This window comes from Penicillium malachiteum (genome assembly GCF_028827825.1).
Source record: "Penicillium malachiteum strain IBT 17515 chromosome Unknown utg000003l:1.0-4950554.0:1.0-4952489.0, whole genome shotgun sequence".
NCBI lineage: Eukaryota > Fungi > Ascomycota > Eurotiomycetes > Eurotiales > Aspergillaceae > Penicillium > Penicillium malachiteum.
Window position 1 is genome coordinate 3,017,541 of NW_026643096.1, and position 23,113 is coordinate 3,040,653.

The window sequence follows — 23,113 nt, forward strand, 5'->3', positions numbered from 1 at the left end:
GTTTTCATCTATGCCACACATGCAACGGAATATAAATTGCTCAATTGATCTTGTTTGCCAGGAACTTGAAAATATTCAGGCAGTTATAAAAGGGGATGGATCCCGCCGTCTCAGTGTATCAACACACTCTCAGTTACTTCATAATTCAAGTATCTTCAATTTGATCAACTAATAGCAGACACGCCATGGCCCCACCAACCGTTCTCATTATTGGCTGTGGTGTCTCCGGGCCTGTGTTATCACTGCTTCTCAAGAAGAAAGGATACAAGCCAGTGATCTATGAGAAGGTCCGCGTGCTAGGTGAAGCCGGTGCATCGCTGATGCTCAATCCAAATGGGTAAGCTCCATGTCCTGTATGAAGACTCAGTATACAGGCATACTGACACACAAGAAAAAGGATGAAAGTCTTGAATCTGCTCACAAGTCCCAACAAACTCTTCGGAGACGTCAAGGCTCTGCCGTTAGCTAATCTCTGGCATGGGACCGGTTCAGGCGAGACTTTAGTGCATAATAGCTTGCCTAGTAATTATGCCGCCAGATACGGGCAATCATCAATGGGTATTAAGCGGACAACATTGAACATTTCGCTGAAGGAAATGGCTTTGGACGCAGGTATTGAAGTTCATGAGGGATTTGAGCTTGTTGATATCGAAGAAGGTGAGGCGTCTGTCACCGCCCACTTCGGTAACGGGCAATCAGTCACGGGGTCATTCCTCGTCGGTTGTGATGGTATTAAGGCAGCATCTCGACGCATCCTGCTTCAGAATTCCGGAACAAAGGAGGGACCTCCAATATTTACTGGGTTGACACAAACTGCTGGTATCTCGATGACCCCAAGTGCACTGTTAGAGAAGCCCGCCACTATGTCGAACTGGTATGGGAATGCTGTGCATCTCATCGCGTATCCAGTTTCGACGACGCATATCTCGTGGGCCGTTACGCTATCTCAGACAGAGGAACGCCCTGAGGCATGGAAGCTGGCAACAAGGGTCGAATTGGAGGCAAAAAAGCAAGATTTGGAGGCCAGATTGAAGGGCTTTGAGCCAGCTCTGTTGGAAATGGTGAGAACGGCAGAACGAATTATCTCATTTGGGCTCTTTGATCGTGCGGAACTCAGTGGAGATGAGTGGTTCTCGAGCCGTTGTGTGTTGATCGGCGACGCAGCGCACCCGACAAGTCCACATTTGGGACAGGGAGCGAACCAAGCATTGGAGGACTGCTATCATCTTAGCCGTCTACTCCCTCAGTTGAATGGAGACTCTGATGGGAACCTTGCAGCCCTTTCTCCGATTTTTGAAGAATTTGCACGACTGCGGCAGCCGCGGACCTCAGCCTTGGTGAAAGGTGCTCGGAAGAAGGGAGAGGAAAGGGTAGTGACCGGAGGTCCGGAGCTTTGTCGGGCGCGCGACGCTCAGCTCGTTGTTGCGTTGGGAGATGCTGAGGAGATACAGAGAGGGAATGACCAATTGTATAGAGAACCTTTTTAAGTATTGTGTCATTTGCAGTTCGAAGTTTGTCCTCACCAAGACTGGGAGCTTCAACTTAGAAGTTGGCCAATAAAAATTCGCCGGGCGGAGTTTACAATTTGACACTTTTTGCTTCAATAGACCTTGGGAATCAAACTTGAATGTTTGACAAATTTTGTAGCGCGGGAGGTTATTCCACGGGTATGGAGGGCCTCCAGGGCTTGAGTAACCACTTGGGCAGTTGACAGTGTAGCACCTGGCAAATTCAAGGATACTACTAGTCGGAGTAGTTTCTCTACCTAGAAGCCCGGGCCTCCAGGCTGAGGACGTGTTTTCCAACTTGAAGGTTCAACCTTGAAGTTTCAAAACGTTCCACATGTCAGCCCAAAGTATGAATACCACGTAGTATGTAATGCACATCAATTAAAACTTGAAATGGAGACTGCAAGTGTTCAAGTTTGGTAAAGTGCCCAGGTGGTCAAGACCGCGTCTAGGTCGACTGGTGTAAAAGAAAATTCTATCATTTGAAGCCATCAAAAGTTGAGGAAGTCCGAGTCGCTTCAACAATAGAAAATCCTAAAGCCTAAGGCATCATAACTAATAAAAAGCATCTCAGGCTTTATTACCCATATGTATCCAGGTGCACTGGTAGTCCTGGAGTTAGACTTCACGTTGAAGGTGGCCAGAGGATGTTGGTCCTCAGCCAAAACTTGAACTTCAAGTTGAAATATATGGTAGAATCATTATGCCAAACATTGCAGTGAATAGTATGAATTTGAATCGGGGCCAAACCTTTGTCAAAAGATTATTTATTTCCAAGGTTGTGCTTCAGGTTCGTGAAGAAATGCCCAAAATTATTGGGGGGGATTCAACGTTTGTGTGGTTGAAAGAATCCTATGCATTATCCCTCAAGGGATACAATCTTATTTTTTTTCTTTCTATACCTTCAAATGTTCAGTTTACTATCAATAAGCCATTCGTTATGTCTATATAGCCTACTATTTGTAGGTTTCAAGTACATACGACCACAGGGTGTGGAGAACAGGGCTTCCCGTCCGCTCAGCCGTACTTAAGCCACACGCCGGTCAGTTAGTAGTATGGTGGGTGACCACATGCGAATCCTGACTGTTGTATGTTTTTGTTTTTGCAATTTCTTTTTCTTTTTCCACTCCTTGTTAATTTATCCTATTCCTTATGTACAGTTTAGCTTATTTTTCAACGGTGGCACTTGAGAAGTCCTTTCCACCTAAAACATCCACATAACCCCGCACTGTTGACGTGAGGGCCAAACTAAGGTTAGCGTCATGCAGCTCTTGCGACTGTCGCAGTCATCAACTGCGACCAGGGTGGCGACTACTGCGAGTGCGACTCGATTGTCACAAAATGCGACACTCAATACGAAAAGTTCACCACAGAATGCCTCAACTGCGACAGAAGAAATAAGAAAAATCGACCTATCGCCCCTGAAATCTCTTGTATTTAAAGGGGCATCTCTCCCACCGCAATTCACTCTTCCCAAGTTTTCCCATTCTCACTCAAAGCCATTCTCCTGGGCAGAGCTTGACCAGACTACAAGACACCCACTCCAGTCGCTCCTAAATTTCAAGACAAATTCCCAACACACATGGAAAGCCAACAGGGTGCTGTACCCCGGCGCCTTAATTATTTAAAATGCATTCGATGTCGAAAAGATAAGAAGCAGGTAACTGCGATAAGCTTGATTGAACCCTTTCTCTTGTTTATTAGGCCTAATCAAAATGTTGAATAGTGCCTACCAGTCGATCGAACATGGCCGGGGCAAAAGTGCAATCGTTGTGCTCAACGTGACTACGCTTGCTCTCAGAGCATGTTTCCTATCGCATATCGCGAAGAGCCTTCCACCGACACCTCAATCGGTAATCGAGTTCGGGGAGTGCAGTCTCAGCACCTTCCAGTTGAAATATCGCAAGAGCATGGAGGCAATGGCAAGCCTGATGGAACTTTCGTTGCCCCGAAATGTGCCTTGCTTTTCGATAATCTTAGGAATGCAACTTGGAGAGTCTTCGGCGCCCCTCTGTATACATTTGACATGCGGGCTATGGACATCGAGGCTGTGGAGACAGGTGTGATTTATGATGTGCTACGATCCCGCCTTGCACTCATAGATATGCTTCAAGACTATGAAAAGGCTACGAAAGAAGCAAAGTCAAAGGGAATGGCGGAACAAGAGTCTCAAATCTTTGCTTCCCGAAAAGTCATGATGAAGATTGGAAAAAATACGAATGTCGGCGAGAAATATGTCGATGACTTTATTCAAAGCTTCGATTCTCGAATGAAAGCCGCAAGGCGACTAAAATGTTTGCTTGATATTATTGGTGCCCCGGAAGTCTTTCTTGTCTCATTTGACGAAGAAATTATTGATGATCTGGGAGACATACCGATTCCTGAATTCTTTGCATTGAGCGACGAGGAATGGGCCTCCTTACTTTCTCGTCTCCGAGACCCAAAACTTCAGCTCAAGGAAACATGTCTCAAGCTTAGCGGAGTCGTAAACATGATACGGAAACTGGTTGGGCTGGATAGCTGTGAGCTTAGGTCATTTTTAGCCTCGGAAATACAGCGAAGGGCCAAGGAAGTGCTTGGTTCTAGCAATGACAGTGAGGCTGAAGATGATGACTACAGTATGCCGGATATTGAGTGAGGTAACCTCTGACTACTGCCTGCCTTGTTTAAATGTTTCATACCCTTTTATTCAATTTTTGAATTTTAATACATGACATCCGGTAGTACTACTTGAAAACCATGAAAATTTGAACTCACGCATATCTGTACGACTGGAATGCTTTTAGGACCGACCAAACCTATAGAGAGATTTGAGGTTGTGAGATATACACTTCTCAGGCGCAATTTTATTTTCTTTTGGCATTGTCAAAGTTGCTGACCTAAGGCTTCAGGTTGGAATAGAACATTTGGAAGTGGAGAAACTGAACCAACTTAGTATATTCAGCCAAATTGCACAGACGGTTCCAAGGTTGATGCCCAGGTGCTAAGCCGTTCAAATGTTCAAATGTTCAATCATGTTCGTTAACGACCAGCCAGTACGTTATTAGTTGCTGTAGTATCGGGAAAGCTTACAACGTTGGCTCCTCAAACATTCAAATGTTTCAATGTGCAACCCTACATTTTGATGCACGGGCTGAATACTCGGTGAAGAATATCTTTCCGGATTGCCCTAAAATTCAAATTTTCCAAGTTGAAGAGGCCTGCATATGTGAATAAGGCGGCGAGCCACGCCTTAATCGTGAGCACCTGATCATAATAGACTTATATATGCTGCCAGTGTTGTATCAATGTCTTTTTATTTCTTTTGTGATTGCTCTATTGACTATGTTTTCTTGTCATACTATTTTCAAGATTGTCGTTGAGTTATGCGTATGCATATTTCTGAAGGCCTACAGCACTAATTGGTTCCAAGCATCTTCTCCTTAATTGTGGGGGCTATTTCACCACCAAGTGAACCTACTTGTAGCGTATTGTGCAGCGCAGAAGGGATTTTGACAAAAGACACAGTATAGATAAGCCTCATCCATTAGTTGGGCCATGGTACTGTAGGGAATTTCCACTATTTTGACATCCTGGCAAAAGTGTGGCGAGCGTGATGATCATTTCAGAAATGAATGTTCTGCACGCCCCGGAGCCACTGATGTGTCCATATCCCTCTAATGCTCACTTTTACTAGGTACGTCATTTCGGTCACGGCTCTTTGGTCAGTTATTAGCTAAACTTTTCACTATTTTGAGGTGGTCTGAGTTTTGAAATGATTAGATTAAACCGTGATGAGCCCATTTGAACACTCTACCATGACTTCCATCCGGGCCCAGAGGACGGTTACCATTGACGCAACCATCAAGGCGCCAATAAAAATCGCCATGTACAAATAATTATCAGGACTCGCATTACCGCCGTGAGACCGTTGGACCAAAACACCAGTAACTGGCGTTCCAATTAGGCCGGCAGCACCCTGGAACATGTACATAATACCTGTTACCCTCGGCATAACCTCCATCCCAAAAAGCTCCACCAGCGCCGGCGAGAATAAACCAATATATGCACTGACAAACGGACTGTACATAATGGTGAAACCAATTAAAAGACCCCTTCCTAACGACTCCGAGTCATTGGTCGTTCTAGCTAGTGTACTAGGAGCCCAGAGCCCTGCAGTTGAGACAGAACTTAAGAGTGTCATGGGAAAGAACGAGTTAAGACGTCAAATTCTATCAGAAACAAACCCGACACCAACTTGCCAATAGCGTTCCATACATTCCTCAAAGATGTAAAATCTGAACCCTCTGACTGGCTATAGCCAAGTGCTTTTGCATATACAGCAATATAGAGGACATGTGTATAGTAAGCTGCACTCTGCAAAGTAGTTCAGACACTGAGCAAGGAATTTGCGTGTCATAACAACCTTTGCAGAGGGAAGAGGAACCTTATAAAGCCCTAAGCCCCAAGAAAGATTTTTATTCTCTTCCTTGAGAAAAGCAGCCATTGCTGGTTCCCAACTTAGGATGGCGCCAGAAATACAGATAAGCATAGTACAGATAGAACCTGTAAAGCGAAGAGTATTTCGAAAGCCTGTAGCCTCAATCAATGCTGTCAATACAGGTGACCAAATAATACCACCTATACCAGTGCCAGCAGAGATAATTCCCATGTTTAGTCCCCTGTGCTTTTTAAACCAACTAGGTGGAACTACCATAGATGGCATAACAGAAAATTAAGTGGAAATTCCCATCAAGAGGCCTTATGTAAGCTGGAAATGCCATAACGTATCCCGTAAGCGAGCCGCACATGTAAGCGGGCCGCACACCTACCCATCAACTAACATATATTATATACAATCATTCAACCAACAACAGAGATATTTAATTAGAACGACTTCTATCTTAGTTAGTACATGTGTTTCTCTTATGTCCAATATTGCCGCAATTTGTACACTTTGGCAGCGCTCTCCCAGTAGCCGATTTCCGCGCTTCCCGCCGCTCTACATCCACCACCTGCTCTGCTTCTACTACCTCTCTCTCTGTCTGTATACGCTGGCTTGCCTCGCTCACAGTCATTCCACCCTTATTAGCCATCTGCCTATGAGGTAGGGCACGCTTACGTGCCTGCCGCCCATTCTCAGCGCGTAATTGCTCAATTTCATGAGCGAGAAATGCGCCGTTATGCATAGCAATCTCACATCCCTTAATCAGCTGCTCAAGCGCTTCTTTAGCTGGGCTGGGAGGTGTATATGACCTCTGTTTTAACAGCCTTTTGATTGATGAAGCCTGTCGTCGGATATCGGTAGGCTTATATGGTGTATGGGGGGTAAAGTTGCTGCTTCCACTGCTAGGGGGTGGTGTAGGTGTACGTAGCTTTATATCAAGCTTCTCAAGCACCCGCTGTGAGCTAAGCGGGATTAAGCCAGCTGCTAAGAAGCTATTTGAAATTGTAGCTGGCTTATAAGCTTGGTCCCGGGTAGATAGGTATATAGCAAGAAAATCAAGCTTATCAATGTGGTGTGTGCCATATCGAAGCTTCTGCTGGATAGCCTGCCCATAGATATGCTTTATCACACCAAAACACCCAACATCAAGAGGTTGAAGAAGATGGGAAGAATGGGCTGGCATACATAATGGTAGAACATGGTTTTCCTCGCATATTTGATCAAATTCAGGTGTCAAGTGGCTGCCATGACCATCCATAATTAAAAGCCGCCACTTTCCATACACACGTGTATTTGTATATGGTAAAAAGTGATTCCGGAGCCAATTCAATGTGATTTGATTGGTAGTCCAGCCATTATCACTAACATCTAATTGCCAATCAGATGGTAGGTTTTCAGCCGAAAACCAGGCTTGGTTAAACATCTTTGCTTTAAAGATGATATATGGTGGCAGTGCCCATCCACAACTGTTGATTGTCTCAATAGCAGTAACCCATTCACGATTTCCAGATGTAAGAAGGTGTCTTCTTCCATAGTACTCAGCACGTGTAACAACATGGGATGTACTTGTCATACCCATAGCAAAGCCAGTCTCATCAAAGTTATAAATATCCTCATTAAGGATACCATATGTAAGAATAGCTTGCTGCACACGGTTAAACCACTCCGTTATAGTAGCTGGATCTTCACATAAAGCACGCTTATATTCATATCGACGTGATAGACGTGTCGCAAGCTCAGGTGTCCGTTGGATATAATTATATACCCATTTGGTCCCAACTGTCTGCGGGGTGGTCTCTCCACGCTTTGCAAGTAATAAATTTGCCATCTCTCGTACCATAGACTGTGTAGGTGCTGCCCCACGTGTATCCATAGAGAGTATCCATTTCTGAAGTGATTCCTCTTCTAATTGGGTCAATTTATGACTATTTGCGCGTGTGGTTGATCGGGGTGTCGCGCCGTTACAGCGGTCGCGTAGGGTAGATACAGCGACGTCATATAGGCGCGCAGCACGTCTGAGCGTCAAATTTTTGTCATTTTTCATAGCTTGTATAGCAAGTAGAAGCTTTACTTCTCGGCTATCTGATTTTTCGGCCAAGACAGCGTGCTTTGGTGGCATGGTTGCTGGTTGAAGATCGCGAGTTGTGTTTCGCGGCCGGAAATTTGGTAGGTGTGCGGCCCGCTTACATGTGCGGCTCGCTTACGGGATACGTTAATGCAGTTCCAAAGCTAGCCAGAACACTAGCTATACCAAAAAGTAGACCGCCCGCGAAAATAACAGGTTGGGGACCAAAGTATTTTGACCCCGGAAATTTCCTTCAAGGTGGTATCACTGCATCCATTCAAGCTGGCTCATTTGCCGGATCGCTTCTGACAGGTGCTTTCCTTGCCGATCGACTTGGCCGTCGTAAGACTATTCTGCTGGGCTCTTTGATATTCACAATAGGAGTGGCTGTTGTGACCCTGCCACTACGTAGTAGGGAGCGCCAAGTTTCATAAGGCCGGCTTATATACTTCCGATAAGGAAATATGTGGTGAGGAAGCGCTGTGACATATCCTCCAGGGCTCGTAAAGGGAATGAAAGATGCCGAAGCTGAAGAGGATTCCACAACCAGAGAAGTTGAGCATGAAGGCGGCGATTACAATCAGGAGTTTGCGTCTGCCAGTGATTTCATTCGTAAGTTGGTATCCAGAGCAAAAACCTTTGGGTTTTCAAGGCCGTAAGAATTGAACTCATACCTAGTTCAATTCCTAAGTAAAGTATTTAAATATAAAAATGTAGAGTAAATATATAGAATAGATATATAAAGTAAATATACTATAAACATATCCACAGAAACTTGAAAAAAGGAAAAAAAGACCCAAAGTAAACAAAAAAGGAAACGATTCTTTTATATAAAAAATCAAGCTCAAATACCAAACTTTTAACAATATTCTTCCAAATACCGTATTTCCTCAAATAGTACCGTTAAACTACCGTCGTGGGGAAGGGTATTTCAAACATATAAATTGCCGGCATGGGTATACCTCTTAGATGCTTCGCTCTTTCCGAGTCTTTGGGGTGTTTGTTTGTTTGTCGAGAGGCATCCTCTCAAGGGTTCCATTGGAAGACATTCTGATGAATCGAAAAAATGCATGTGGTAGCCCTGGAGTTTTCTTAGGTAACGGTACTGCGACTGTCAAAAGAAAGGGCTTGAGAATTGGATCAGTTTGGAATGCGTATAACCAATGTATCAAATGTTCAAATTTTTGAAGTTCCCATGAACAAATACCTAGATACTAGTATTTATATTTATATGGGAACTTGAAAAATCTGACTCGGAAGACATGATGTAAGACATCTGGATATCAAAGTCATTCACAAACATCATGATTTGAAGATTGCAGAAGGCCCACTGGTAGTAGTGACCAATACTAGTAACTTCAAGTTTGCCTTCTCGGTATGATCATACATTGTACGTTGCTCTTGAACAGAGAACCGTTTAACAGAAAACCGTCAACCTGGGCAGGCGGAGTTGAGACGAACCTCCCCGGTGGTTATCGCATGGATAATTAAGACTGGTTCAACCCGATTATTGAACAATCGCCCGAAAATCACCCGTCGGCGCACCTATCCAATGATTGAATTTACTATGCATATATCTGACCAAAGAAATAGTGTGTCCTGCGCGAAAAGTTTCATTAGTGGTTCTTGGCATTTTGGAGAAATCCCATTAAACGTTTGAAGAGTCTGATATCCCCAAAATGCCAAGAAAGAAATTGGCCCTGCCCCCCCCCCCCGCCCCCGCACTCGGCGTAGATCATGTCAAATACTAGACGATACTCGGCGGGCTAGTGCTAACATTGGAAGGTTTGGTAATGGTGACTCATAAGACCAAAGTCAGAGGGAGAAGAATTGAGTAGTAGAAAAGCTCAGTTCTAAAACATAATAGATGTAGACATATAACGGTATGTAAAATAACGATCCTGTATGACTGAACATTTCTGAACCATTGGAGTAGCGGTTGTGAAAGCAATGTCTGAAGAATGCTTGATTTATGCTACTTTAATAAAGTAATCGATATCTTGACTTTGAACTAGTAGCACATATAGCTTATTACCTCCAGGGATGGCACTCGCTGATTGGATAATTGAGGTGCGAGCCCGCTGTCATGCATGCTGTCATTGGTGGCGTTGTCTTGGGCCGAAAAGACAGTGCAAAATGCAGCATTCGCACTACCCACATGTTTAGTATAAAATAGTGTCATCAAACTTGTGGTTTCAAATATTTTATTGTTGATAGTTGTTGACTCATATGATACCGAATATCAATTAGTACGTGAACGGGATCTCAACAGCGTCTTAAGAATAAGCACGATCACTTGTAAGTCATTGAGATGCCAGAATGCAATTTCTAAGAACTAATATTTGTCAAATAAGCTGCAATCCCCTCGGGCCTTCCTGTTTCAATAGATGACGGGGCCTGTGACAATCTAGCTGCGCGACCAACTGCCCCGCCCGTCCATCTCCCGGCTACTGATTCCACATCTGTGATTCTCTCGAGCCTTCAGGGGCTCACAATTGTTTTTTGTCATCCTCGTACAGCGGCTGCGAGCGAGGAAATCCCCGAATCATGGAACATTATTCCTGGAGCGAGGGGTTGCACCCCTCAAGCGTGTTCCTTCCGCGATAATTTGCCAGACCTCAAGAAACTTGGTGTAACAAATGTCTATGGTCTAAGTACCATGAGCAAAGAGCATCAGGCAGAGGCCCATACCCGGCTGCACTTGGCATATGAATTATTGAGTGATGAGAGCCTTGTATTCATTTAAGGCTTTGGTCTACCTTCCTTTGAAAGGAATGGTAAGAGACTGGTCAAGCGAATTACCTTGGCAATCCAAAATGGTAAAGTCGTCCATTACTGGTACCCGGTATTCCCTCCAGATAAGAATGTTGATCATGTGTTACAGTGGCTGGAGGAAAACGGGCCGACTGTTAAGGATGAAATGTAATGAATCCAAAGCGCTGACTGTGGCGCGCCTGGTGTCACTGATTTGTGCTTTATTTATGGCTCTCTATGTTTGTTTTTAGATAGATCAATACAATACCACTTTTCATGCTCACACGTTTTTCTCCTGCATCCTCATAGAATACGACAACTGTGTAAGGTGATTTTTGAGTTTAGAGTGTATATTAGCCACGTGGGGATTTCATCCGCAATTGCTTAGTTTCTGTTTTTGGAATTTCATTGGTCCAAGCGTGAATGAAGAAACCAGATAAACTCTTGCTTTAACTCAGATCAAACCTCCAAATGAAATAACTCTTACTAGTAGACGACCGGGAGTTGTCGCTTTGCGAGGTAGATCTTCTGATTCTATTGAGGCCAATCCCAGACTCTTTCTCTTAATGGCTAATAGACATATCGATTGATGTGTTGTTTCATTGGGCGATAATTTCTAAAAGAATTGAAGCCTTCGGGTAGGAGTCGGCTGAAACGTCAAGAAATATTGACCATGAAAAGAAATAAAAAAACTTCGTGTTCTGATTGAGATTTGCTGGGCGAGAAGACGTTCTGGTATTGCAATGCCTCTAGAATCCATTTACTCCAAATTTGGCATATATACACTCATCTCAAACCCATTAGTAAATGGCAGAGTCATGTTTTGAAACCCATTCTCAGGAGCTCGCAAGTATGCCAGAAGATCTGCATATCCTTTCGCACCAGATATCGTGTTATCGGTAAGCACAACTGAACCTGGTCGGAGACGAGGTAGCACAGTCTTAAGCGTCGGGAGAGCGAGTGCGGACCAGACTATTTTTGATCAGTATGGGACAATGATTGGGCTCTAAAATGGTCAGACTTACTATCGATAAAGAGAGGATCCACCTTTGGCAGTCCATCCTTTAAGGTCTCGAGCAAATCACCCTCTCTCAAGTCAATTTCTTGCTGAACTGCTGGACCACACTGGGCCCAGTATTTTCGTGCAATTTTTCTCTTTTCCTTCTCTTTTTCAGTCGCGATCACAACCCCCGATTTACCAGTAGCGGCTTTTGTCTTAGCAATGGCAAGAGCAAGGTAGATCGTGCTAACCCCAAAACTAGTCCCAGCCTCGACAATATTGGTGGCTCCCATGGCGTTTATCAGCTGGTATGTGAACTGGCATTTGTCTTGATCCAGTGCAATGAACTTGTCACGCATAAGTCGATCAAATTCATCTTGTGGGTTACCAGATGGTTGCTGGTCCTCGAGATCCCCCAAAATTTCGGATGAAAAAATCTTTTTCTTTTTGGAAATGGTGGCCTCTTGTTCCAACGACTTTTGATGAAGTTCACCCAGGAGTTGCAGGATATGCTGTGGCCCTGCACATGTGGATGCGGGCATGTTCGATATATAAAAATAAAGCCTGGAGTCCATCAGTTGACGTCATCAAGGTGGTCGGCATTTAAATCTTGGCATTTTGGGGAACTTTTTTGAGGTCAGGAACAATCTCGAGGGAAGCCCTAAATTATTTAAATCTCAACTTGAAGTGCTCCTTGCAACCTTGGAAGTTGATATCATATGTACTCCCTACATATAACTACTAGCCCCAGGTCTTAATTTCTTCAAGTTTGCACCAAAATGCCAACATTGAAAGAGACGAGCCGAAAATTTTTAAACAGCCGAACATCAAGGGTGGTATATGGATCCGGAATCATCACTAGGTCCGGGAAATCCACAAGGTCCAATATCCTTCAACTCGACTGCTTTGCTTCGAATGGCCTATATACGACTCAATGTGGACGTGGGTCCATGGCGCGCCTTAAAAACCCATGATCCGCATGAAATTGCTGAGTCTATACACCGAAGCCCACAACTGGTGCCAACATATAAGCTGACACGTGCCGTGCTATACTCTGCACACGCATTGAGCATCCCGGTCAAAATTGGTGTCAATATTGTGGCGCGCAATCAAGCCTTTGCTTGGTCCCTTCAGCATTCACTATGTGCCCTTGAGTGCGCCTTTGTTGTTAACAAATGGCTGATTGCCGTGCATAATCGAGCCCCCGAGGTGCCGTTTACTGATGAAGAAACTAGACTCATTGCCTAAATGACTGATATGGTGACAGAAGCAAATTCCGGCTTTGGCCTTGCGAGTAATGGCGACATGATGGCACGCCCTCCTGATTTGTGTATCCAAGTTCTCAAAATTTGGGCTAAGCTTTTTAGCGGAGAGGCTGTTTGGGATGTGGTGCGCATGATTGGAAAAGCCCTGGCCGCATATGGCCATATCTTAGAAAGAAAATCCCAAACATGACTACGTGAAGGTATCCATGACATACCATTGTTTCTTCCCAGAACCTGGAAACTACCTTTTCTGCCCAGCCTCCCATCTTATGCAGTAACAATTCCTCGTCTCCCAGATTTTTTACAGTACCGACCGCTCCCGCCTTCCATATTGAACAACATAAAAATGTTCTTTCAAACCCTGATCACATGGTACACTAAGCCATTTCTGGTTAACACAGTATTTGAGGATTCGTTCCAAGGGTGTATCGTATGACTTGGAACCTTTAAAAGAACAATTAATGTACATATCTATATATAGATTTTTACAGGATAACAAAATACAAGTGCGAATCCACTGCCACTGGATGGCCGTCATATTTTTTGAATGACAATGTCTAGGAATTACCACACCATATCACATGAACCACGTGTGTCATATGTTATTCAAAGTTCTATTCTTTACTTAGACAAAATATATCTTTCAGGGTCTTCAGATCTTCATTAATCTCTCTCATATTGAGAGAGAGAGAGAGTAGGAGTACAGGATGTTTATCCTTGTTTTCCTTCCAGTACAGTATATGTTTCGTGCATCCACTATAGTGAAGCTGAAGAGTTAATTGGGCTCAAAGTGGCAAAATAATCTATGTACTAATCGAGTACATATTTCAAAAGATACTGTGATGAGAATAGCTATACAGTATTATCGGGTAGTAATTTCTGTCTTTGATCTTGAGCATATTAAGCTGCTCCAGAATTCCTTGGGTCGTATTATAACCCAGACCCATGACTTTCTCATAGCCTGCCAGTGCTTGCTGGTACATCTCCTCTGTCTCTTTTAGCTTTCCTTAATTGGAGTAGAGAATCCTAAGGTTCTTGACTGTGCTAAGAGTGGATGTATGGTCTGGACTGAGGGCCTTCTCATAGTCAGCTAATGCTTGCTGGTATATGATGTTTTCCATTTTCAAAATCTACCCATTGGCTTAGAGACGATTTTGTTAACCAACGCCAACATGAACAAAAGGATTTGTATGACCGCAACCGTCTGGATCAATCTTCTTTGCCAATGTGCCGTCCTTGTCGCACTTAACTCCATCTGGTGACAGTAGAGATTTATGAGATTTTTGAGTGTTTCGTAAGTGGACATATGATCTGGACCTAATGATCTCCTCTTGCCTTCCAGCGCCCGGAAGTATATTTCCTCTGCCTCTTTTAGCTTACCTTGATCTTTATAGAGAATCCTAAGGTTGTTGACTGTGTTAAGAGTAGATATGTGATCTGGACCCAAAGCTTTCTCCTTGCCTAGCAGTGCTCGCTGGTATATCTCTTCGGCTTCTTTTACATTCCCCTGACATTTTTTGAGGATGCCAAGATTGTTGAATGTGTCGAGAATGGATATATGATCTGAGCCAATGGACTTTTGATAGCCTGCCAGTGCTTGCTGATATATATCTTCTGCCTTTCCTAACTTCCCCTGGTCTAAGTGAAGATTTCTAAGGTTGTTGACGGTGTTGAGTGTCGATATGTGATTTAGACCTAGGGCCTTCTCCTTGTCTGATAGTGCTCTTTGGTACATTGCTTCTGCCTCTTTTAGCTTTCCCTGGTCCGAGTAGAGATTCCTAAGGTTATTGACTGTGTCGAAAGTTGATGGATGATCTGGGCCAACGGACTTCTTATAGCCAATAAGTGCTCGCTGGTACAGCTTTTCTGCGTCTTTTAGCCTCCCCTTTGCTTCATAGAGAAGACCAAGGTTATTGACTATATTAAGAGTAGAATTATGATTTAGACCTAAGGCTTTCTCCTTGCCTGTTAATGCTTGCTGGTATACTGCCTCTGCCTCTTTTAGTTTCCTATAGTCTGAGAAAAGAATTCCTAGTCCATGAAGTCCACCTAAAACCATAATGTTGTTAATAGTAACTTGCTTATTATATATACGGTTTATATGTGGTATAAGACGTCGCTGGAGCTCTGGAAATTTGCTATTACTTGCACTAGGCACTGTGTATCCGACACAAATTATTGCTAGCTCAGAAAGCTGGATAGCATTCATATTACTGCTGGCAAGGTGGAAGCACCAGTCCTGAACCACTGGATGCATCGTATAGCTTCCTTCCTGTTGCTTGGTCTCAAGAAAGGATAATTCTATAAGGGGCTTCATACATGATTTGAACTCAAGTTCGCTTGATATAGCTCTTTCGAGCCACCATGGAGCTTCCGAGCTATTAGAAGTATTTCTCACTGACTTATACCAAATATCACGATTATCAAAACGGGTAAGTAGCAGTAGAAGCTCCGCTGCATTCGGTTCCCGATTCTGAATCTCACGATATGATATCATCTATGTCTGTGATATATTGCCTTGCTGGTATTGACGTTCAGGGCTTAATTGCGACTGTAGATCAGACCATAAGTGTTAGTAATATGTCAAGTACTGAGCGATACTAGTGCTAGTCTGACGCATGAATGCCGCAGCTATGACAATTGCTAATAGCAATCCATCAAGACGCTTAGCAAGGGCAAGGGTATCTAGATATATTAGTATTATTATCAATCTTGGACGATCTATATATTTAGTATTATCATACCTAGATTGGCATCAAGCTGCCTAATATTATCATTTCCTAATAAGCCACTGTTCTCTAAGAGAAGCTGAATAGCTTCGGTAGAGTTAAGTTTGTGGACTGGAACGGACTTTCCTAGTTCAGTGAGACCTGCGAGTTGAGAAGTGACAAGAATAGAGCCTTGATCTGCTGTAGGAAAGAACTTTCCAATGTCATATACATCCCTAATGCCGCTACCGGTTGGAGAGTACTGATCAATATTGTCGAAAATTATTAACCAGCGAGAGTTGCCGTCCTTTGCAAGCCACTGTAATAATTCTCTAGCTTGTTGTTCTAGCTCCTCGTTATCGATTGCCCCATGGTCCTGGGGTTTCCCGGGTATCCGAGGTAAGATAGAGCTAAAGGATTATAAGAGCGTGTCTCGGTCTTTGCCACTTAACCAAAAGACGGCGGTAAAATCGTGTTGGTGTTCTCGCGCGAAACGGACCGCTCACTGTGTTTTTCCTATTCCACCAAGTCCATGAAGAACCGTGACTTTTCGTGATTAGGAATGTGTCGGCTTTAAATACTGCTATAGGCGGTCAAGCTCGGCTTGCCGCCCCACGAAGTTTTCTATTACAGGTACTATAGTAAGGTCTCATGGAATATTATAGTAATTGACTATAAATATAAAGTTCTCGTTAGTAATGATCCTAACTGTAGAAGAGGATATTAATATGGAAATTTAGAGCTTCTTACTTAAGTTTGCAAGAGTATCTTGTGCTGTGGGAGTATCATCAACCTGATTAATTGGAACCACCAAAAGCAGCTCTTTAGCATAGGCCGCTGCTGCTGCTGCCGCGTAACCTTGCCATTTCTTATTCTTATATGAGTCAGTATAGTCATAGATACCTCGAATAACCATATATAGAAAGTCATTCATAAGGCCCGCAGCTTCCATCTCTACATAATATATTCCTAATTCCTAGGCCAGTTGGTCTCGTAGTCTGCTATCTTTTACCACCTGGCTTGCAGATACAATCAGTCCATAATGAATCACTGGCTCTTCATAGGCTCGTGAAGGTCGTTGAGTTAGTTTCGATCGGTCACAATCCGCACATGTATCAGCTGCTCTATGATCATATTCTGCTTGGTATAGGCAGTCCTCTTAGGTGGGACAAGTAAAGGTTGCAGCTTTACGAGATAAGGTTTTGAGATGGATGTTGGAAATGAACTCAACAACTCGACTATCTTCTATAAGGTGATGGGCTTGTAGTGTAGCAAGGGCGGTTAGCAGAACCTTCGGGGGCCGGTTTAACATGCCGGTCCGCTGGAATTAACCGTCGTGTAACAGTTTCCCAAGATCGTATTGGATCATGCCTCCAAACGTATCCCTTGGCTGGCTCACCACGATATTGCCTAGTCGGATGTCTACGTTGCTGCTTGGTATACCCCCACCGATACCGACCATCAGCCCGAATCGAATAGAGTGGAAGCTTGAAAGCAACTGCATCGCCACTGTTGCGGCCGACACATTGCCATATGCACCGCCTGGTAGGCAGGCAATGATAATGTTATGTTCCCCAATATTTCCCAGAATATATGTGTTTTGATCAGTTGGTGGACTCGGCAGGCTTGGGTGTATTATGTCCATCATCAGCTTCGCAGCCGCCATCTCGAGCGGTAAGGCGCATATCCACCCGACCGTGTAATCGTCGTGAGATAGGGTGGCCCCGGCATCCATGCTGGATTATATGAGTATCTTCCACTTTGAGACTAAAAGCCGTGTTGAGGTGACGGTCGTCAATGTCTGCAATCGTTTCATCATGGAGTAAAGGTCTGGGAGGAAATGGACTTAGGAGGGAAGCGGGGTTTGGAAGTGAGGCTGACGTACAATGTCTCCCTACCAATCGTTTTCAATAGTGGATATGGGAGGGATCAACAGGTTAGTTGGTTGAAGATCTCCATGTTTGCTTGCTTTGCATCGAATCTTCTGGTCATCCAGGCTTCCAAAGCTCTGTTCCTTCCGTACTAGTGTCATTAATCCTTTACCCATCAATGTGATTCCAGAAAGACACTCAGAGCATTAGGCAGGCTCTCTGGACTCATGAACCGCGCGACGCAGCAGGACTGTTGACAGATTTCAAGGCCATCATGTTTGCAGGGTGTGCATGGAACCTTCCAGGTGTGAGTTAAGAGTAAAAAATTGTATTTTCCGTACGAGTATTTTAAGATACTGGTATTTATTACGTGGTCAGCTACAAAACGGATTAATTACAGCTATTCATATCTGGATTAGCGTATCACATGATTAGGGTTTGAAACAGTCTCTCTGTGTTCAGAACATGGAAGGCGATAGCGGTCGGCACTGTACATTAATATAGACCTCTCTTCCCGCAGCCAGGTGATCGCTCGTCAATTTCCAACTTACATGTGCACCAACTTCATTCATTTTCCACCTGTAAAACTCACTGAGTTACTGGGTGTAAAGAAAAGATATTATATACTAATAAAGTCCACCCGCAGCGCCGTCATGATTCTGACAATCTTTATATTTACTACTTGTACACATCGGCATTCAAAGTGGTATATGAGTCGGATAGTACCATCAAGGAAAAGATGAATATCCCTGGACCAAAAACAGGATAGGTGTACGAACATACTCTCACTCAATTGGGTTGTTGTAGTGCTTTTCGGGACAAAGCGGTAAGAAAATGATAAAAAGAAGTTCACGGGTCAAAGACCCACCGTGGCGTAGACTTTGTGTTGCCTCTTGCTGAGACCATCAGTTGCCCAAAACTGCTCTGACTGGTGTCCTTGTATAGAGAGAATCAAAGCAACTGCTTATCTTTAAGTTTCAAAAGCATGCCTTGCTTTTCTTACTGGCTTTCGTCTTTCTTTCTCCGAGGCTTTGCCCCTGTGGTTCCCGTCTAGGCATTTTCGTTACCTTTGACGCCCAATTGCTCTTTCAAGTGTTCAGTAGGCTCAGTGAACGAGCCGCGCACGGAATTCTTTCATTCTCACCCCATTTAATGAGTCTATTTTTACTCACGTATCATTTTCATTCCTGCATTCTAGCCAAAATAATAAAAGATATCTTTGACACAATGTTGACCTTTGAGTAAATCTACCAGAATTTAAATACCCAGAAGACTTCCATATTCCGGGGTTTTTGGAATAGACCATAGTCAAATGTGAATTGTTTGTATTATCTGGATCAATCACAAAATGGCGGTCTTGGGATCACATGCATTATATAAAACCGTAACTCAATCAAAGTTACCTAGCGCGCCAACATACAGGACATTTCGCAATACTCGAAAAAAGTCAGCCAAAAAGACTAATGGCATGAATACGAAGGATAGAGTGGGGAAAAGGAATGGAACAAACAAAAAATTCAAGGGACGGAATGGGACATCTGTATCTCCCAATGAATTGGAATCAGAGGACTGGGGAGACTGGGGGTCACCTTGGGATCCTACACCGCGCAAACCCCTTAAAATTGAAGATATGGATTTAGAAAAATCCTATGTCAAGGAAGTAAAGGAGTTTGAAAAAATTGTGGAGAATGAACTTGAGTTGGAAGAGGACGAAAGCGAGCAGCCTCAACGCCGACCACGTTGGAAGCATCAGGGAAAAGAGCCACTAACCGATATCTCCAAGCTCATTGAGATGGAATGGGATGCAAGAGAGCCTGACTTAGATCCAGCGTGATCCCCCCCCCCATCCAGCTTTTGAATACAGATAGCAAAGACTGACTGTGTACAGAGATTTGAAAGCGCAAATTGATCGATGCAAGGAAAGAATAGATGATAATATTGTGCCATCTTTCTTTGAAGATCGCCTAAAGCTGCTTGAAGCAGAAAATTCAGAAATACTGTAAGACTAGGCACAGGACTGACTTTTTTTTCTTCGCAACTGATTTTATCGATAGAGAAATTCAGAAATCAGAAAAGGGAGTACATGGGTTGAGCATGGACGTTCTTACAAGAATAGCGCAACTTCGAGAAACCAAAGCTGCCCTTGAGAACAACGGGGGCGGATCGACAAACCAACTTCCTAATGTTGATGCAATTTTAGCTGCATACCGAAACAAGAGCCTTGATTGGACCGGACTAGTCACATACTGGTCGGAAGGGAAGCAGCTTTGTCAACCTAGGCTTTTTGATTGGGATGAATTTGAAGCAATCAATGATACCTACAATGGATCCAAAAGTTTTTGGGTAGAGGGGGTAAGTAACTCGTGAATGACTATCTTAGCCCATCTCATGTTCCAAGTCTCCAGATGTCATACAGATACACGTTTGCTAATAAGTCCCATAGTTTAGTGATTTAAGTCCTAGGTTGGCGTATGCAAATAGAAGGATACCTGCTCTGAGGAGACGTGCGTTAGCATACGGGACAGTGGAAAATGTCTTGCATTTTGTGAGTATTTGATCTCAGTAGACCCCTCAACTGATTAAAATAGTATTTATCTGATGTATTATATTCGCAGTATACACTCGCACTTCGAATCCCTGGTCGAAATTGGTGGACTGACCTTGAGTTTCTGTATGACACAGGGGCTTCGGATTTGCTGCTTTTCAGGGCAGATATAGATCTCATTGCAGGACCAATCCGTAACCCTGCATTACGTATAATCGAGGAAAACACTGTCTATGGGATTATCGGGGATATGACCACTCCGGTTGTTGAACTCGAGGTTACCATACTTGATACCCGGGGACGCAGAATCGGCCCATGGATTCGTGTTCCAGGTCGCATTGATGAAAGAGCTGGTGTGAACGGCCGAACCCCAGGAACTCGAGGAAATCCTCGATTGGATGGAGGAGTCCTCAGGCAGTTCTTTTACTACATGACCAGCCCCGATAATGACATAACTCTTACCATAGCCAAAAGTCGCCTTGGCATGTTTCCTCTTGCTGGTGGTCTCGGCGAGCAGGAACGTTTAGATCTCATTGAGAACACTAGGCAATATGAACCAATTGTGCCAGCCAGAGAATATGCACTTGGACGCCTTGATGCGGATGGGGTTCGTGAGATTCTACAGACTCGCCGAGACTTTCCACGAGCGGCATAAGGAATTTTCAAAGAAATACAACTTGAAGTGCTAAAATTGCTGATTATAACTTCAAAGGCTGAACATGTAGCATGCTGTTGTATTCAATGTCGGTGAATTATGAATATTCTCTCCCTTGCAAAATTTGAAGCGTCAAACATGCTTTCATCGTTCTTCAGATCGAGTGAGACCATCCACACTTCTCGAATATTGTTCCTTTTAGATGCTCGTCAAATTATGGATCCCTCACCGACTGTTTACCTGTCCCATTTTCTATCAAACTTTGTCTGGTTTTTTGGTCCTGTTTTTATCTATTCCCGTTTCTCTCTATCATTAATAAGTGGCTATATTTGCAGTAAGTCATCTTGAGCATTCATTGTCTTCAAATTTGAAGGGGGAATCCAGGCAGAATGTCGATTACTCCCTTGGTTTCGCAAGAAATGATTCTCCACCTTAGTTAATTTCTTGTAGATTCTCTTGAATGGACCTGAAATATTGTTCCACATGAATATGGGTTAATCGAGTCTAGGTACTAGTAATGAAGATGGGAGTGATTTCAAGTTGATACGATAATATGTAGTCACGAAGGATTATAGCTTTTCTAAGCACTCACAAGACGGTATAGGCCAATTCCGTATGTGTGGAGCACACTGGCATGACTCAAACCCCAATCTGAATGGATTCAAAAGAAATTGGCAACACTCTTGTAAGATATGAACAACACGGCTCAAGTGCTGTATGCCGTAAATGATTATCCATGAAGCTAGCTATCACCATCGCACAACCTTGTTGGGGAAAAATTCATCAATCAACTCCTGGCAATAAGGCTTTGATGTGGATAAGATCTTTAACAACCGACTTTCACAAAAATTCTTGATCGAGTTTGAAGGAATTCTTACTTTTTGAGTCTTCGCGTTTGGAACTTCATCACTCTTGCTTTACAGGTCATACGGGTTGAACGCACGGACCGCCTCAAGCATCTTCTTGTCATGCTCATTCATCAGTTCGTGATAGGCGTTCTCGCGGTGCCATGGGTAGAACGAATGGTATCAAATCATAGCGAGACCCTCCTCGGGAATAGTTGACTGATCCTTAACAATATGATAAAGATATTCATCATGACCCCAGCACAACATCACGTTCTCAAGTCCACAGCCTGGTGAGTAGATTCCAAAATTGGTACTGTAGACAGGGTTGTTGAGTCTTCATTGTTTCGGAAAGATTCAGTGCCGAAGATGATTCTCTCATCGAAGGCACATCCAACGGGGAATGAGTCACCAACAACATCCCACTATCACTGCGCACCGAAGAAGAACAGGAGTTTACCAAGATCATGGATCAATCCAACAAGTTGCATCCATCTCAGTTTTCCATCCTGTCGAATTGCTTCAGCGGATTGTAGGAGATGCGTCATTTGAGACTCTTGAGTATCAGGGTCGCACTCATCAATAAAAGTATCGAGCTTCTCCATTGCCTCCCATACGGTCATACGGGCGCGAGTCTTGGTATGGAAATCATTTTGGGCTTTCAGGTTATACGCGACGGTTTTCAGGGTGTGTTGCTGGGCATAGAAATTCTTGACGCGGTCGCAGGCGTCGTTGAATTGGCGAAAGCCGGTCTTATCTTTTGCCTGGTCAAATTCGGAGGCATCATACAAGTCCTTGGTTGCCTTGCCCTTGATAACGTTCACCGCATCGATGTTGTCAGAGGTGACCTCGATGTTCTTGGGTGCTTGCGGGATATCGATGATTGAAGCTGGCATTGTGAAGTCGTCTCCAATATCAAAGGATTTGACTTATAGAGGTCCACACTGTTCAAGTTATAGATGAATTTCTGATTCAGTTGAACATCTCTCCCATGGGGCAAGCTGAGCTTTCAATCCATACCGTCAAGTTCACCGACGTAATTTCTGATCCATGTCGGGTACATTAATCCGTAGATATACTCCGAGCGTAAGGAATCGTGTACTGATCTGAATATCCTCCTCAAGGTGTTGGAAATCCGATTCAACATACCCAGAAACTTGAAACGAGTAGATTCATAATGAAAAGCGTTTTCCGTTGGGTCTAGGTTCTCAAAACGTCGACTAGATGTACCGTGACCTTGTGCTCACTGCTCAGGTGGACGCCACTCACTGTTCCCCAATAACCTATCATTAGCCTAATGGATTTCTGTAGATGTGGGGATCACTAGCCTGACGAGCTGGGTAACTGAACCTGGTATTCGGCCCATTTGAACGAATTGGATGTAAGACCGATCATATATGTAAGCCATTTTGAGAATTGGGGTCAATCGGAGAATGATTACCGACCTCGGGAGTAATGCGGGGCCCCAGTA

General features: G+C 43.8%; 10 protein-coding genes across 10 annotated transcripts; 4 read left to right on the top strand and 6 right to left on the bottom strand.

Moving 5' to 3' along the window:
- Positions 1-185: 185 nt before the first annotated feature.
- N7483_007474 (FAD-dependent oxidoreductase) lies at positions 186-1,487 on the top strand (the record flags this gene model as incomplete). Its single annotated transcript, XM_057090911.1, has 2 exons — positions 186-337; positions 398-1,487. 2 exons carry the CDS (start codon positions 186-188, stop codon positions 1,485-1,487), a joined length of 1,242 nt encoding a protein of 413 aa, XP_056945652.1.
- A 1,825-nt stretch (positions 1,488-3,312) lies between these two features.
- N7483_007475 (uncharacterized protein) lies at positions 3,313-4,146 on the top strand (the record flags this gene model as incomplete). Its single annotated transcript, XM_057090912.1, has 1 exon — positions 3,313-4,146. The coding sequence occupies one exon, from the start codon at positions 3,313-3,315 to the stop codon at positions 4,144-4,146; it is 834 nt and encodes a 277-aa protein (XP_056945653.1).
- A 1,125-nt stretch (positions 4,147-5,271) lies between these two features.
- N7483_007476 (MFS general substrate transporter) lies at positions 5,272-5,577 on the bottom strand (the record flags this gene model as incomplete). Its single annotated transcript, XM_057090913.1, has 1 exon — positions 5,272-5,577. The coding sequence occupies one exon, from the start codon at positions 5,575-5,577 to the stop codon at positions 5,272-5,274; it is 306 nt and encodes a 101-aa protein (XP_056945654.1).
- A 5,936-nt stretch (positions 5,578-11,513) lies between these two features.
- On the bottom strand, positions 11,514-12,295 carry N7483_007477 (O-methyltransferase; the record flags this gene model as incomplete). Its single annotated transcript, XM_057090914.1, has 2 exons — positions 11,514-11,725; positions 11,779-12,295. The coding sequence occupies 2 exons, from the start codon at positions 12,293-12,295 to the stop codon at positions 11,514-11,516; spliced, it is 729 nt and encodes a 242-aa protein (XP_056945655.1).
- A 706-nt stretch (positions 12,296-13,001) lies between these two features.
- On the top strand, positions 13,002-13,208 carry N7483_007478 (uncharacterized protein; the record flags this gene model as incomplete). Its single annotated transcript, XM_057090915.1, has 1 exon — positions 13,002-13,208. One exon carries the CDS (start codon positions 13,002-13,004, stop codon positions 13,206-13,208), a length of 207 nt encoding a protein of 68 aa, XP_056945656.1.
- Positions 13,209-13,845: 637 nt separating this feature from the next.
- Positions 13,846-14,139, bottom strand: N7483_007479 (uncharacterized protein; the record flags this gene model as incomplete). Its single annotated transcript, XM_057090916.1, has 2 exons — positions 13,846-14,019; positions 14,059-14,139. 2 exons carry the CDS (start codon positions 14,137-14,139, stop codon positions 13,846-13,848), a joined length of 255 nt encoding a protein of 84 aa, XP_056945657.1.
- A 36-nt stretch (positions 14,140-14,175) lies between these two features.
- N7483_007480 (Pfs NB-ARC and TPR domain protein) lies at positions 14,176-15,077 on the bottom strand (the record flags this gene model as incomplete). The annotated part of the gene is made up of 2 exons (XM_057090917.1): positions 14,176-14,273; positions 14,399-15,077. The coding sequence occupies 2 exons, from the start codon at positions 15,075-15,077 to the stop codon at positions 14,176-14,178; spliced, it is 777 nt and encodes a 258-aa protein (XP_056945658.1).
- Positions 15,078-15,552: 475 nt separating this feature from the next.
- Positions 15,553-17,461, bottom strand: N7483_007481 (uncharacterized protein; the record flags this gene model as incomplete). The annotated part of the gene is made up of 6 exons (XM_057090918.1): positions 15,553-15,569; positions 15,635-15,703; positions 15,763-16,136; positions 16,233-16,272; positions 16,477-16,600; positions 17,126-17,461. 6 exons carry the CDS (start codon positions 17,459-17,461, stop codon positions 15,553-15,555), a joined length of 960 nt encoding a protein of 319 aa, XP_056945659.1.
- Positions 17,462-19,065: 1,604 nt separating this feature from the next.
- N7483_007482 (uncharacterized protein) lies at positions 19,066-20,797 on the top strand (the record flags this gene model as incomplete). Its single annotated transcript, XM_057090919.1, has 5 exons — positions 19,066-19,427; positions 19,486-19,596; positions 19,652-19,949; positions 20,041-20,142; positions 20,213-20,797. 5 exons carry the CDS (start codon positions 19,066-19,068, stop codon positions 20,795-20,797), a joined length of 1,458 nt encoding a protein of 485 aa, XP_056945660.1.
- Positions 20,798-22,070: 1,273 nt separating this feature from the next.
- N7483_007483 (uncharacterized protein) lies at positions 22,071-22,538 on the bottom strand (the record flags this gene model as incomplete). The annotated part of the gene is made up of 1 exon (XM_057090920.1): positions 22,071-22,538. One exon carries the CDS (start codon positions 22,536-22,538, stop codon positions 22,071-22,073), a length of 468 nt encoding a protein of 155 aa, XP_056945661.1.
- Positions 22,539-23,113: the final 575 nt, after the last annotated feature.